The 15,191-nt window shown below is 35.7% G+C and overlaps 1 protein-coding gene across 1 annotated transcript; it reads right to left on the bottom strand.

Moving 5' to 3' along the window:
• Positions 1–6,313: 6,313 nt before the first annotated feature.
• On the bottom strand, positions 6,314–9,735 carry LOC125220142 (receptor-like protein 19). The gene is made up of 2 exons (XM_048122283.1): positions 6,617–9,735; positions 6,314–6,491 (listed from the first exon to the last, which is right to left on the bottom strand). Exons 1-2 carry the CDS (start codon positions 9,733–9,735, stop codon positions 6,434–6,436), a joined length of 3,177 nt encoding a protein of 1,058 aa, XP_047978240.1. The 3' UTR covers positions 6,314–6,433.
• Positions 9,736–15,191: the final 5,456 nt, after the last annotated feature.

Here is a 15,191-nt window from a genome sequence, read left to right as displayed (position 1 = left end):
AACACTTTCACAGATTGACAACATATTAATCCAACCATCTCAAACCTTCGGCAACTACAATTTGTAATAGGATCATAGGTCACCCTCCACCAGTGGCGGATCCAGGGAGGGGCAAGAGGGTGCGGCCTCCCCGGCGACTTGTTACCATGGACCCGGACGTATATTTTCGATCGTCACCCCTCAGTTTGCTCCTAATTTCACTTCGAGGATGAAGTGCAATGACAATTCCACCTTCTCCGTTTTTCGATCCTGGATTAGCCACTACCCTTCATTCTCCACCATGATCGATTAGTTTGTTGAAATATTAGAATAATCCACCATGATCGATTAGTTTGTTGAAATATTAGAATAATGATCCCGACTTATCTTTATGCTTTATGTATGCAGTATAGATCTAAAACAGATGGAGTATATATCCTAGAAAGTTGTTGTAACATAGGAGAACTCTCCAAGTATAGAGATGTCAAGTGGGCCGGGCCAGTCTAGCCCAGCCCGGCCCAAGCCCGGCCCGGTAGTGAAATAGTGCGGGCCTGGACTGGGCTTAATAGTGCAAACGGGCTTCAATTGGGCCATTGTATAAACCCAGGACCGGCCGGGCCCATGCCCATCTGAAGCCCAGCCCAGGACCGGCCCAACATATATTTTCTTATAAAATTAGTAATATAGTGTGTTTTATGAATAATTTATGCTTATTTTTTCATATTAATTTAAATATTTCAAATTGCTGCATATACCAAAATAATTAATTTATCCTCACCCATAAGCCATAATGTTGTACATATTTCTATGTAGACTATTCGAAATTATTTCTATATTAATGTTGCATATATTCTCTTCTCATCATTCTCAATATAAGTATATAACTATAATGTGATGTGATAGCTATAACAGATGTGATAGCTATAACAAAGTGAATTTTGAACTAATTGACTAATGTAATAGTTATAATAAAGGAGATAATTCCTAGAAATCTCATGAATTGTGATCGTGTTATTAGTTGTTAATTAATGTTTCTTTATAAAATAATATTTCCATAATTTTAGTGATCGCCTATTTGTTAATGATTGTTTCTTTATAAAATAATATTTACATAATTTTAGTGATTGGTTATTAGCTCATTTTTCTCAATAAAAACAGTGGATCGATCATACTCCTAGAATTAATCAATATCTCCATAACTATATTGATTATTTTATCTCTTTACGAAATAGTGGATTCTAGAACTAAAAATATTTGCATTAATATAGAGATTCATTGTTCCATGATTATAGTGATAGTTAAATTTTTTATACATATTATTGTTTGTGATTTTAGTAGACCTTTCTTAGTTACTGATTTTGTGGGATGGTGTAAAACTAATTATGAGTGTGTTAATTATAGACAATATCTATTCATGCATGTGGTAATTATATATAACATTATAATATATTTATATGTATATGCGTATCAATTCTCATATTATGGTTTCAGGATTGTAGTGATAATTAGTTAAATGTTCTATTTCTATATATGTGATATACGCATAGGTTTGTGTTAAAATGACAATCCCTCTTAAAATGACAATGTGACACCGCTTATACAGCAATATTATAAACGCTACACAGCAATATTACAAACACTACACAACAATCTATAGATTGTTGTATAGTGGTCGGATATTGCTGTTCAAGAAAAATTGTTGTACAAAGACCAGCATATTGCTTTGCCCGTCTTTTTCCAGATTTTTTTTTGCCACGTGGCAGCTTATTATTCGTCCATGTATACAAATGATTGGCTAGAAATGGTGGTATGGTATTATTTTAAGGGGTGGTGGCACCCTAACATGCCCCTATACGTATATGTATATATGTAGTTAAATGGTTCCATCACTCCGTGATTGCAGTGATAACTAATTAATACTAGTATATATGCACATGTATATTAATAAGATCATCTCTATTTATAGTCTTAATTTCAATTAATCATTTAGTCGTTTCATATTTCTTTCTCTCCTCCCAATATTTCATTTTCAATTAAAATTTCCATGATTTTAGTCATTCCCTATAACTATAAATAGACATAATTTCTTAGTTGTTCGCCTATAATATTATAGGTAAAGAATGCAGAGTTAGCGATGAGAGTCTATTCTTCTTCCAAGAATCCAACGGCTATTTTATTCACTTCTCATATTCTCCTATAAATATAGGTTAATGACTCTCTGCATGTTCATCTCCTCCTTCAAGGAAATGGCGGAAGAAGATGATGATGGCAAACTCGATATAGTGTTTAATCAAGAAGATCAAGAGCCGGATATAGAGAGATTTTATTTTCCGATTACAGATTATCACTATTCAAGTTCTCAAGAGCCCAATTCACTTATGATTGGAAAAATTATTCGGATTAGCCAAGTTTTATGAATTTGTGTTTTTGGATATGAAATTATGAAGACATTTTTTGTTTTTTTTTTTATGAAATTATGAAGACATCATTTGTTTTTGAATATGAAAGTAAAAACACATCATTTGTTTTTGGAAATGAATGCATCCTAATAAAATGTAAATTAGCCCGGCCCAGCCCAGCCCGGCCCACTTATTAACTGGGCTCGGGCTGGGCTGGGCCCATCCATGTCAACTAAAACCTAGGCCCGGCGCGACCCGACCCACTTGACACCTCTAGGACTCCAACCTCAACTTGAGCAATTTTTGGCGTGCCTCAAAATCACACTTTAGTTCGCTATACCGTTTATCCTCCACAACATGCTCAAAATTCTTAAAAAATTGTGCAATTATAAGTTGAGAATTGTACAATTCTTGATACTAGAATTGACACTTTCAGTAAGTTGTGCACTTCTCATACCAAGCGTGAAGGCTTTATATAACAACATGCCTATTTTGCCGTCACACTGTACATATTTTTCAACCACGTGTTGTCATGAAGATTAAATTGTGTCAATAATTCCCTCCAAGCCTCCTCAAACTTGGCCTCATCCTCGAAGCCATACATAAACCTTTCAAAATCTTTCAAGAAACACGATCCTTCCTTCATAAGATTTCCTAATTGTTTGATAGCCAAAACCTATCTAGGTTGTGAAATTCTTCTTTCTCTTTTGCAAAACATTGCATAGAACCGACTGTAGTTACCTTAAAGTGGACGACACCCACAACCGGTCTATTAAGCAAAAGACTCAGGCTTTGTTTGCTTCTTATGCATTTAAATGTTTGTAAAACATCTTATAAATACACAAGCAAACACAATGTAATAATAATACGATTCTATTCGTGCGAAACTGCTCGAATAATACTGATCATGTTAAAAGTGGATTGTAGAGTTTTTGTATACAAGCAAGATTCTATTCGTGCTCGAAACATGCTTTTCTGTATACTAAACCTAACACATCTACCAAAGCAATCTCATGTGTTTGAACTTCTGTAATGCGACGTTGAGAAGAGAACATATGTATAAAGTCATTTACTTTATACATACCATTCACATAGGTCACCCCTAATCTTACTTTAAAATTTGTTCGAGTCTCAAGTCGAGGGTTGAGCGTGAAAGAATCTCTTGTCTTCTTGACGCACTCCTTCCTTACAACAAACATATTTATATGATGTTATTCGACCCATTTTTTTTTCATTTGTTGAAATAGTGTTTCCTAACTCCAAATCCATTTTCCCCTCTATATTGAATCCAAAACATCCAAGCATCATCCATGCTATCAAATTTCATACCAATTATTGGCTTAAAATCAACATCTGAACTCGAATTCATAAGTGATTGTAAAAAGTCTGTTAAAGCCACAAAAAAAAAAAAAATACTTCATACTCCATCCGTCCCCAAAGAATATGCACTTTGGGTTCGACACGGATTTTAATGCAAAATTGATAAAATAAGAGAGGAGTAGAGAGAAGTAATTAAAGTATTGTTAGTGGAGAATGAGTCTCATCCTAATAGAGAGAAAATAGTTTCCAAAATTAGAAAGTGTATATTCTTGTGGGACAGATTAAAAAAGAAATAGTGCATATTCTTGTGGGACAGATGGAATATAAGATAAACATGAAATAACAGATATGTATACAATGTTATGTTCCTTTGAATATTTAAATACTCCCTCCGTCGTATAGTAGATGTCACATTTTCCTTTTTAGTTTGTCTCACAAAAGATGTTACTCCACATTTCTTTTTTTTTTGAAAAAAGTTCTCGCTCACATTAATATAAATATACTCCCTCCGTCCCGCTTTAGCAGTCTCATTGACTTTTCTGTCCTCTTTTTGTAAAAATGATAAAATATAGTTAAAGTCGAGAAATGGTAAAGTAAGAGAGACAATAATATAGAGAATAGTCTTATTTATATTATTGTCTCTTTTACTTTACCATTTTTCGACTTTAACTATTTTTTATCATTTTTATAAAAAGAGAGCAGAAAAGTCAATAGGACTGCTAAAGCGGGACGGAGGGAGTATTATTTTCTCTTTCCACTTAGTACACAAAACAATATTTCCTAAAATCTCGTGTCAATCCCCATGTGTGACATCTACTATGAAACGGAGGGAGTACTATATCACAAGTTCTATAACAATCAAAACAAATAATGTATTCATGAAAAGACAATTTTAAGTAAATAGTCCCTCCGTCCCAAGATAAGCGACTCACATTCCTTTTTGGGACGTCTCAAGATAAGTGAACCATTTCTTTTTTTGGTATTTTCTCACTTACTTTTTTCTCTCTACTTTATTAACTCTCTTACTTTATTCACTTTCTACTTTACTAACAAAACCCAATTTCCTTAAATTCCGTGCTGAAAATTTTTGCTCACTTATCTTGAAACAGAGGTAATATATAATTTCACTACATAAAGTCTCCACAAGGCATTAGTAATGACAAATATATACCTTGTATTTAAATTCAAAACCCGAGATTATTGAGAAGTAAAGCTTATTTAAGAAAAAAATAATTGAAAATAGAGTTGAGCACGAAGGAGAGCAGAGGTCGTGCCGCCGAACCGGCTTTGTGGAAGAATAAAAAGTACTACTCCTTCCGTCCCGGCTAAGATGACACATTCCTTAGCCGGCACATGATTTTAGGAGTTATTGGTTAAAGTGTTTAATTGGAGAGAGGAAAGGTGGGTGTAAGTATTAAAATAAAAAGGGAAAGAAAATATTTTAATAGGAATGAGAAAAAGTTGTTGGATGTATTAATTGGAGAGAGAGTTTTCAAAATAAGAAATGTGTCATCTTAGTTGAAACTAGGGGTGACAAATCGTGCGTGTCGGGTCGTTATCGTGTCGACACGATAACGACACGAACACGATAACAACAAACACGAACACGACCCGTTAAGAAAACCTCAAACACGAACACGAACACGACCGCTACCCTCAGACACGAACACGACACGAACTCATTAACGACACGAACCGTTTCGGGTCAACACGACACGAACCCATTAATGACACGAAAATAAGTATTGAAAAATGAAAATAATAAGAATAATAATATTAAAATATTACGTGTTAATAAGAATAATAATATTAAAATATTATGTGTTAACGGATAATACGAACACGACACGAACACGCATTGTTAACGGATGACACGAACCCGACACGAACACGACACGAAATTTTCGTGTCCTTAATGGGTCGACCCGATAAGGACACGAACACGATAAGCTCTGACCCAAACCCATTAATTTCATGCCGGTTCGTGTCGTGTTATCGTGTCGTGTCAAAAATTGCCAGCCCTAGTTGGAACAAACTAAAAAGGAAAACGTATCATTTTAAGCGGGACGAAGGGAGTAGAAGAATTAGTTTCCATATTCAATAAAGGAAAAAAAAAGGCAAAGAAAGTTTTCGAAAAAAGAGTAATGGCGATAAATGAAAACGTGTCAGAAACTTTACAATTGAAATGCAAATATGTAAACGACGCCGTTCCGGAGTTTGCGAAACGCTGCGTTTTGAGAGCAGCAACACCTATACAGCAGGGGATTCATTCCCTTCCAATTTTTGTATACACACTAGTCACGTCAAATCGACGGGTCGGAAAGATCCATACACACCAACTCACAAACTAAAACAAAATTTACCCATATACTACCTTCCGTCCTTGAAAATTTGTCCCATTTTTCCATTTCGGTCCATCCCTTAAAGTTTGTCTCTTTTCACTTTTACCATTTTTGGTAGTGGACCCCATATTCCACTAACTCATTTCTAATCATATTTTATTATAAAACAAAAGTAGGACCACAATCCACTAACTTTTTCAACTCATTTTCCATTACATTTTTTAAAACCCGTGTCAAGTTAAAGTGGGACAAATTTTAGAGAACGGAGGTAGTAATATTTATAATGCATGGCAAATTGGCAACGTCAAGGAACAAAGAAAAAAAAGCTTAAAGCGCACACTGAGTAAATGGGACACTACTTTGATCTCTACCTCTTTCTTAGCATCTGATTATTCAACGCCCTCTTCCCTGTCCTCGTCCTAGTCTCTGTCCACGTCCTCGTCTTCCAGTACTGCAACGCAAAGTTGGAAACATAACGTAAACTGAGAAGTTGTAACAATTTTATCATGAAAAAGTTGCACAATACCTAGAGCCTTTGTCCTAGTGGCAAGGGGAAAAAACAAGGTTGCACAATACCTTGATTTAGTGAATCCGAGTGTGGGAAAGATGAGTGATAGTAATTGATCAAGTTGCTTGCTGTAGTATTCCCTCCATTTCTTGAACAATGCAACTGGAACAAATACTAATATCAATCCAACTCCATAACCCAAACAGGTGATTATCAATTGCCAATCGTATTCTCTCTCGTTCGATCTTGCAAGTGAATTTGCCTCCGGTGACTCTGGGACGCAGATCGTATTCAAAGGAAATCCGCACAGTCCTGAATTCCCATCATAGCTTTCTGCCTCAAAGGTTTGAAGTTGTCTACCTGTTGGGATCATTCCATACAAGTTATTGTAGGATAGGTTCAAGAAAGAGAGGAAGTTCAGACTTGAAAGGTCTTGTGGTATTCTTCCTGAGAGCTGGTTGGCAGAAAGGTCAAGTGATTCAAGCTGTTTCAGATTTCCAATGGAGCTTGGAATTTCACTAGAGAAAGAATTGTGTGATAAGTTGAGAAGATGAAGTGAGCTGAGATCTCCAACTGTATGGGGTATGTCTCCACTGAAATTATTGCTGGAAAAGTCGATAGATGTAAAGATTGTCAAAATCTTGACAAGCTCCAGCTCTAGGCCTTTTATAGTAACTGTTACTGCATCCTGGTAGTAAAAGTCACGCAGAAAATCAAAGCGTATGTGGCCTCCCCTGCCATTCTCTAGCATCATTCCTCTCCAATTTTTAATAAATCTCGGACTTATTTCACCACTGAAGTTATTGGAAGCTATATCAATGATTTGGAGACTTGGCCAGCTCCCCTTGACCTCAGAACAACTGATGTTCCCATGAAATTTGTTGTTGCGCAGAACAAGAACGCGCAAGCTGGAAAAATGCTTCATCTTGCATGGGAATGTATCGTCAATCTTGTTGTTTCCAACATTCAACACTTCTAAAGATGTGCAGTTGGCAACGGACAACGGGATTCTTCCTCCTAGGTTATTTTGACTGAGGTCTAATGTCTTTAAGCCACAGGTGGAAGAAAACAAATCAGGTATCACACCACTGATTTTACTTCTCTTCAGATTCAGCACTCCAAGAGTAGAACTTTTTAGTAGGCAATTTGGTATATTACCACTCAAGTTGTTGTCAGACAAATCAAGAACTTGAACATTACAAAGAAATTGAGGAATTTTTCCAGAAAGGTTATTGTTTGCTAGAGAGAAGAATATTATGAACAAATCAAAATCGCCTATGTTAACTGGAATGGCCTGCTTAAAGTTATTGGTCGAGTAGTCTACATAGGTAGCTGATGCTGGCGGCAGTGGGAACTCACCTCTAAGTTTGTTTGAGTGTAAGTCTAGAACTGCAAGAAAAAGAGGGATTTCGAAAGGCCTTTGGAGATCTACCAGGAAATTACTAGAAAGATTCAAATGAATGAGAGATCCATTTCCAAGGTTCCAAATCCAACTAGGTACTTCTCCCTTGATATTATTCTTTGAGAGGTCCAGAAATATAAGTTTGGATTGATTTCTGAGATCAGGGAAGTTGGACAAGTTGCAGGAAGCTAGATTTAACTGGCTTAGCTGGGGATACTCGGATGAACTTGAATTGCTGCTGCTTGTATCAACAGACAAGTTGTTGTATCCAAGCTCCAGTCTTGTGAGATTTGGAAACCTTTGAACCTTTTCCAGCTTTAAGGTGCCACTGAAGTGGTTAGAAGAAAGTGATAGTTCACTCAACCCCTCAAGTTTGAATAAGGACTCTGGAATGGACCCTTCAAGCTGGTTCCAACTTAAATCTACTGTATCCAGATTAGAGGGATTTGGAATTTGAAATTCCTCAATCTGGCCATTAAATGTGTTGCTGGAAAGAAGAAGCGATTGAAGTGAAGGGAGACCAAACAGAGAAGAAGGAATGCTCCCATTCAATGAATTGGAACCTAAGTTGATGTATTCAAGACTTGAGAGGCCTTCAAAATGATTAGAAGAAAGTGAACCGGTTAGAGAATTGCGACTGAGGTCTAGGTGTGTCAATTTACTGGACATCCTAAAAGGGGGTATTGAGCCAATGAAAGAGTTGAAGGAGAAATCTATGTAGACTAGCTCTGTTAGATTAGAGATGGTGGTCGGAATCAATCCGGTAAAGTTGCAACTAAAAAGGTCTATCTTTGACAACATTCTTAGATTGCCAATGGAGTCTGGCAACGCACCTGACATATTAGTGTGGCTAAGCACCATAGTCCTTAAAGAACTATTCGCTGGAAGCTTGGGAATGGTGCCACCGAGATTCTCATTGTTGGACAAATCAAGAATCTGTAAAGTGGGTACCTGAAAGATGGCGTCTGGAAAGATACCTTGCAGAAAGCAATTTCCCAGAGTCAAGGTTGTCAAATTTGAAAATTTTGCAATGAACTCCGGTACCATTGTTGATAGATTGTTATCATCAAGGCGTAGAACTGACAGAGAATGAAGCCCTGCAAGGGAAGCATCAAGAGGGCCTGATAGACCACAGCTGCGCAAGCTCAGCGTCGTTAAGTTGGGCAGAGAAGAAGATAATGTTTGGCACCAGTCACTTTTTTGAGCAGAAATGTCGACATTATCAAGATAAAGTTCTCTCAGCCTTGGAAGATTCTGAACAAGCCCCCGCAGATTTGGATTCTCAAGTACTAGAGCTCCTCCAAACAAGGTGGACAGATCAAGAGTAACCAGGCTTCTCAACTCTGCAAGTTTAATCGGAACCTGTCTGCCAAAACCAGCATTTGACAAATTCAGGTTTGACAAATTGCTCAGATTTTGAAGCCCCTTTGGAATCTGCGCACGCTTGAACAAGTTGAAAGCCAGATTTAGGCTTTCAAGAGATTGAAGACTGAAAAGAGCAGTCGAGTTTTCGATCCTTCCAGCAATCGTCTCGTTCTCCAAGTTCAAGCTGGTCACACGGCCTGCACGATCACAGCCTACTCCTTCCCATCTGCAGCAGTCATCACTTTGGTTCCATGTCACCAACTTGGTGGAATAAGTGGAATTATACTCAAGGGTGCTCCTTAGCTGCAGCAACGTCGATCTTTGATCGTCGTTGCATTGGCCGGAAACAAGAAGTGGAATTAAGATTTGGAACAGGGATAAGAAAAGAAGGCAGGGAAGAAAGTGTGGAGTTCTCATCATAGGTTTCAGTTGGAAGAAGCTCCCATAAACATGACTAGTGATGGAGTTGTATGGTTATAGTCCCATCAGCTACACCTTTTGACAAATTCTCATTGGAGCCCAACCAAATATTACTCTCAGCTTGGGTACACTACACTACATTAGTGTTGTTGACAATAGACATTTTTGAATAGAAAGTCTTAGACGATTTGTATTGACTTAGAAATATCAATAAGTTGAAGACTTAATAAGTGGGGTATGGGTTGGGAAGGTTTCTTAGACCTTTCACTATATTGAAGTCCTTTCTTAAGGTGGCCTGACCTTGGCCCAATGGCCTACTCTTTATGAACATAGTAATGGGAAAAGAAACCTACAACTTCCTCTATTTGAAATTGCAATCAACCCGTGATATTTATTATTTCTTCCGTTCACCATTTAAAGACCCCTTTTTTACTCCCATTAGTTTTAGAAATTGTTTGACTTTATTAAGAAAAGTAAAGACAGAAATTGTTAGGGAGATTCAATATATAGAACAGAAAAACGGATATCTGAAAGTCGTGATAATCACTTTCAGATCAAATCAATTTCGGTGGTTCTACCAAAGTTATCTGATCGGATAAAATTCAGAGAATGCAGAAAATTCATATGTGTATTCGAGATTAATCCGAACCAAAGAACTGATCAGTTCTTAATGAAGACGAAGAGTTGCAGCTGTTAATTTCGAAAAGTTGCATCTGTTAAATTAGCTCGACCCTAGCCAGGGGCTCTGCCCCTTGGACTCCCGCTACCCGGGGGCGCTGCCCTCGGACCCCGTTCATCTGTTTAGGGGCTTCGCCCCTAACATCATAATGAATTCAAATAAGCGTGCACTCCGCACCTCCATACTTAAATGATGTATCATTATAACGAATACTGATCAATCAAGTTAATCCAATTACACTAAAATATCCAAAAGAAATTGAGTGGAATGTGAGATTCATTTAAAGTATTATGTAATTTTATATTGGACGGTGAGAGTAAAAAATTGGTAGAATGTGGGGTTCTTATACTAAACGTGGAATAAAATAAATGACTCTAAAAATCGCAGATAATTCAAAATGACAAAATGATTCTTAAAATGGTGGAAAGGGTCAGTAGTTAACGTGAGATTTTCCTACTGCTTCACAGATGTTCAAGTGGTATAGATTGTTAAGCAAGGAATTTTAAGCATCTGATTCCATCCCTTCCATTTCATAAATCAAAAGAAAAAAATAGGAATAATAGACTAATAGTTTTAATGGTTTTCCAAAAGACAAAATATTCACGTTTCTTTATACATTTAATTAACTCTTCATATTCGTTTCGTTATTTTTCCATTTTATGGGTTATAAAGTAGAGGAAAACTTTAATTTTATTAAATTAAGCAAAAAACGTTTACTAGTATTGTTTTAGAAGAGTGCCATGATTTCTGTTTTTCGCCAATTAAGTGGTAGAAAGAAATCTTCAATAGCAGATTGACAGAATCGCAATTTTCGCCGAGTGAATCCAGTTATCCAGTACATTTAATTTTAATTTCAATATGAAAACAAAGCATTATATCTAAGTGTTACCGTTAAATTCTCTAAATTCTGTCCTACGTCGACTTGGTGATGATCCAATCTAATCTATATAAGTGTGGATAACCCTCCCCCTTATGAGGCCTTTTAAGGGGTGAGTGGCCCACTTCTAATATGGTATCAGAGCTAGGGCCCAAGTCGATGATGATTTATCTCTTTATCTCTTCTCTTGCCTACCCACGTGATGGAAGTCCGATGCGTCATTCCGGCCCACACGTGAGGGGGGCGTGTTAAATTCTCTAAATTCTGTCCCACATCGACTTGGTGATGATCCAATCTAATCTATATAAGTGTGGATAACCCTCCCCCTTATGAGGCCTTTTAAGGGGTGAGTGGCCCATTTCTAATAGTTACTATTATTTTCTTTTGTTGTAGAATGTTTTTTATTGTGTGTAAAAGTTATGTATATGTTGGAATCTTGGTCCGATAAATGCAATTGGACCGGGTCACAAATTATTTAATTTTGAAATAATTAAATAATTTATAATCGATCTACACTCCGAGTAGATGATTATGGTATATTCACTTTCTCTAAACCGATTTCCAGTGAGTGAGAAATAATATATTAAAGTATATCACGATATATGGAGATATGTAATTAATTAATTAATTTTGAACACGTAGACAAAACAATGTGGCAAATGAGCCAACGGAGAAAACTTCGTAGAATGCTTGCACATTGATCGGGTCGTCCAGATACATTTTTGGGAGGAACAACTACGTGAGAGATGTCTAGATACATTTGTTCAGGTTCATGCTCCATGGTTGACGTTTGTAAAATTTGTAACCGCCGACCGTTACAATTAGCCTTAATGAGTGATTTAACTCCATCTTCACGTGCATTGGACTTGACCTATAAATAGACATGCATCCCTTGCATTCTCTACAATAATTCACAAGCATACAAAGCATAAACTATCTCCCTCTCTTGCATTGTTTTTCTATCGAAGCTCTGCCCTTACCTCCATTTAGTTCGTCGGAGCTCTGCTGATAGCGGTGCTGCTTCATCAGAGACGAAAGCCATTTTATCTTTGGGGACGACACGCCAATCCGAGAGCACTACCGAGGCATATCTCGTTTTGCGGGAAGAGACCTCCACGACTCGGCTTATTTCCACTATTTTACGATTTATTGTTTCTAATTCTTCATTATAATTTCATTTCAGTTTACTTTTCTTTATTACTTCTTTTGGGTTGTATTACGCCCGGCTAGTATTTATCTCTTGTAATCCAGAAAACCAACAATATAAACATAATGCATAACAAAAATAATGTTGAAATAGTACCGGGGTACTACAATTTGTCGATTAACACAAGTTCTCCGCAATTAGCGAGTAGCTTCCGAGTAATCACCGGACACCAAGTAATGTTTAGTTGGATTGGTTTAGCAGTTCGAGAGATTACCAAGTACTCGTAATAAATATTTAGTTGGATTGGTTTAGCGGTTCGAGATATTACCAAGTACAAGGGTGCTCGGACATTGACGAGCACCTAAGTACTTGGTAATAACTAATAATCTATACATATATAAAAGTTGAGTTTTGACATTTTTAAAAAATATTTATAAGTTTTGTCCTTATTCTGAAATATTTATAAGTTATGGGATCAATTTAAATATTTGTGGAATAACTAATCACCATATTATATTTATGTATATTTACTTTACATTGTCAGTTACTTTGACAATTATTTTGATGGTTATTAGTCTCACTCAATTTTAGGAGTTACTTTGTTGACTCACAATATTCAAATTAGTGATTGGACAAAATATAATTGTTCCTTATTATTTTGTAACCGCCACATTAATGATTCATTTTCAATACTTTATGTCTATAAATATGTATCATTTACAAGATTCTATTTCACTTCTTCATCGTCTCCCCTCACTCCATAACAAATTTGCAACAAAAGTCAAAATTTGTTCACATCATGAAATTCACATTACTTAACGATCTACAACCTAACAATACTTCGTCATTGATTTGAGTGAGGTGCATGTATGTTTATGTTCATTAAACGTGGACAAATCAATGAATCTTCTTGAATGTGTGTTCCACGGTCGGTTGGTATGTGTGTCGATGCTTAGCTTATTACAAATTTTTAGTTATTTATCTAAAACCAAAATCATTCATTGTTTATTTTTCCACGCATGGGACAAGAATTCAAGGCACGGTTCCAAGGAATTTACATAATACATTCAACTTTTTGTCTATAAAAATGTATCAATTGCTAGCTTATAATCCATTCCTCATTGTCATGTCTCATTGCATCACGAATTATCTGCAAAAAGAAGAATTTTTCTCGGTATGGTTATTACTCTTTACCTATAGTAGTACATTTATTTGAGATTATTTGTTTCAACGATGTTAGTTCATATTTAAGTTTTTTCTTAATGTTAGTTTGTTTTATTTTATTAGTTTTGTTTTAATTTTTCTGCCCAGACTATAATAGTTCTTTTTTTTAACAAATATAGAAATCACATAAGCTTCTGACTATCTATAATATTTTGAAGTTACAACATTACACATTTGTCACCAACTTTATCACTCCATAGTTTTCATGCAAAGAAAACACCTAAAGCAACGAAATGACGAAAGGAAGCAAAGAAGACGAAGATCATAAACTATCACATTTATTTTTGCGCATATGCATAAATCATTAATTTGGAGATTAAGGGGGAAAATAAGGCTGAGGAAGAGTCATCGGGATATTGGAGTAAATGTTTTACTATTATTTATTTTGTTTTCTTTATTTTGCTATTCTTATTATTGTTCAATTAAGATTGTTCGCATATAAGTTTTTTTATGTCTACTATTGTTTTATTGTTCTAATGTTTATATGTGTGTGTTTTATTTGTTTTGTGGAGTGCATCATTTTATCTTTTTATGATGATGTTATTGTCCTCATTATACTTTTTAGTTGCATATTTATTATTTTATATCAATTTAATATTGATGGAGTAGTATTTTAGTATTGCGGTATGTGTGTTGTAACGATAAGTATCGTAATTAACAAATATTTTCATGTTGTTAAATTTAAAATTTATTTAATTTTATATCTATAGTACTTTTTTTTTATATTTTTTAATCTTATGTAATGATATTATATTCAAAATATCTAATGAATAGAGCAAAAATATTATGTATCGAGCATAGCGCGTGGGCTAACACTAGTGCATCACAATGAGCAAAACAACTCTACCGTGCTATTGTGTGCTAGTATAATGCATTGTTCCCTAGAGCAAAACACTTTACCGAGCACACCGTGTCCTTAATCAAAAAACGTACCATTGCATGATTTCTAATTTTCTCGTGTGTTTGTTCCTTTTTTTTTCCTTGAATTTTTAGAATAAAACAATTTTACTTTTACTGATTGAACAAATAATAGCTTAATAATAACATTATAAATGCATTTCAAAATTGGTAAATCCCTACAGCATAATATTGTTATGAAAAGAATTAGTACTATATCATAGGCGGATCCGTTGTATGTTTCTACATTGTGCTCAGCTGTGAATGTTGTATGTCTGATCTTTAAGTTCCTTTTCAAGCTCATATAATAACGAACACACACATGCTTCGCACTACTAAACTAATCGTTGTAAAATGTCCATCCTTTTGTATATGCACCAGTAAAATGGGTAGAACACCTGTTGAATAAGGGATGGAACGATCCTTGCGCACAGTGAGGGTGTGTGCACCAGAGAGCGCCTCTAAACCGATCATAATAATAAAATAAGACGGCAACAACCCACAAACAAAACAACATTGACCTAAATAATAATGATAATGCGTATCAATGCTGATGAACAGAGAAGAAACAGATTAAAGCTATAAGTGCCACACAGAGTAAAGGAGAAATAACTTGGATCTCTGCCTCATCT

Source organism: Salvia hispanica, chromosome 4 (assembly GCF_023119035.1).
Source record: "Salvia hispanica cultivar TCC Black 2014 chromosome 4, UniMelb_Shisp_WGS_1.0, whole genome shotgun sequence".
NCBI lineage: Eukaryota > Viridiplantae > Streptophyta > Magnoliopsida > Lamiales > Lamiaceae > Salvia > Salvia hispanica.
The sequence above is the reverse complement of the archived record's forward strand: the minus strand, read 5'-3'. Positions and strand labels throughout refer to the sequence as shown.

What these genes read in the sequence shown, in the direction of transcription:
- LOC125220142 (XM_048122283.1), bottom strand. Translation starts at nt 9,735, where the DNA reads ATGATGAGAACTCCACACTTTCTTCCCTGCCTTCTTTTCTTATCCCTG. An exon ending in CTCGGATTCACTAAATCAAG is followed by an intron (nt 6,492 to 6,616) that starts GTATTGTGCAAC and finishes TTTGCGTTGCAG; the next exon opens with TACTGGAAGACGAGGACGTG.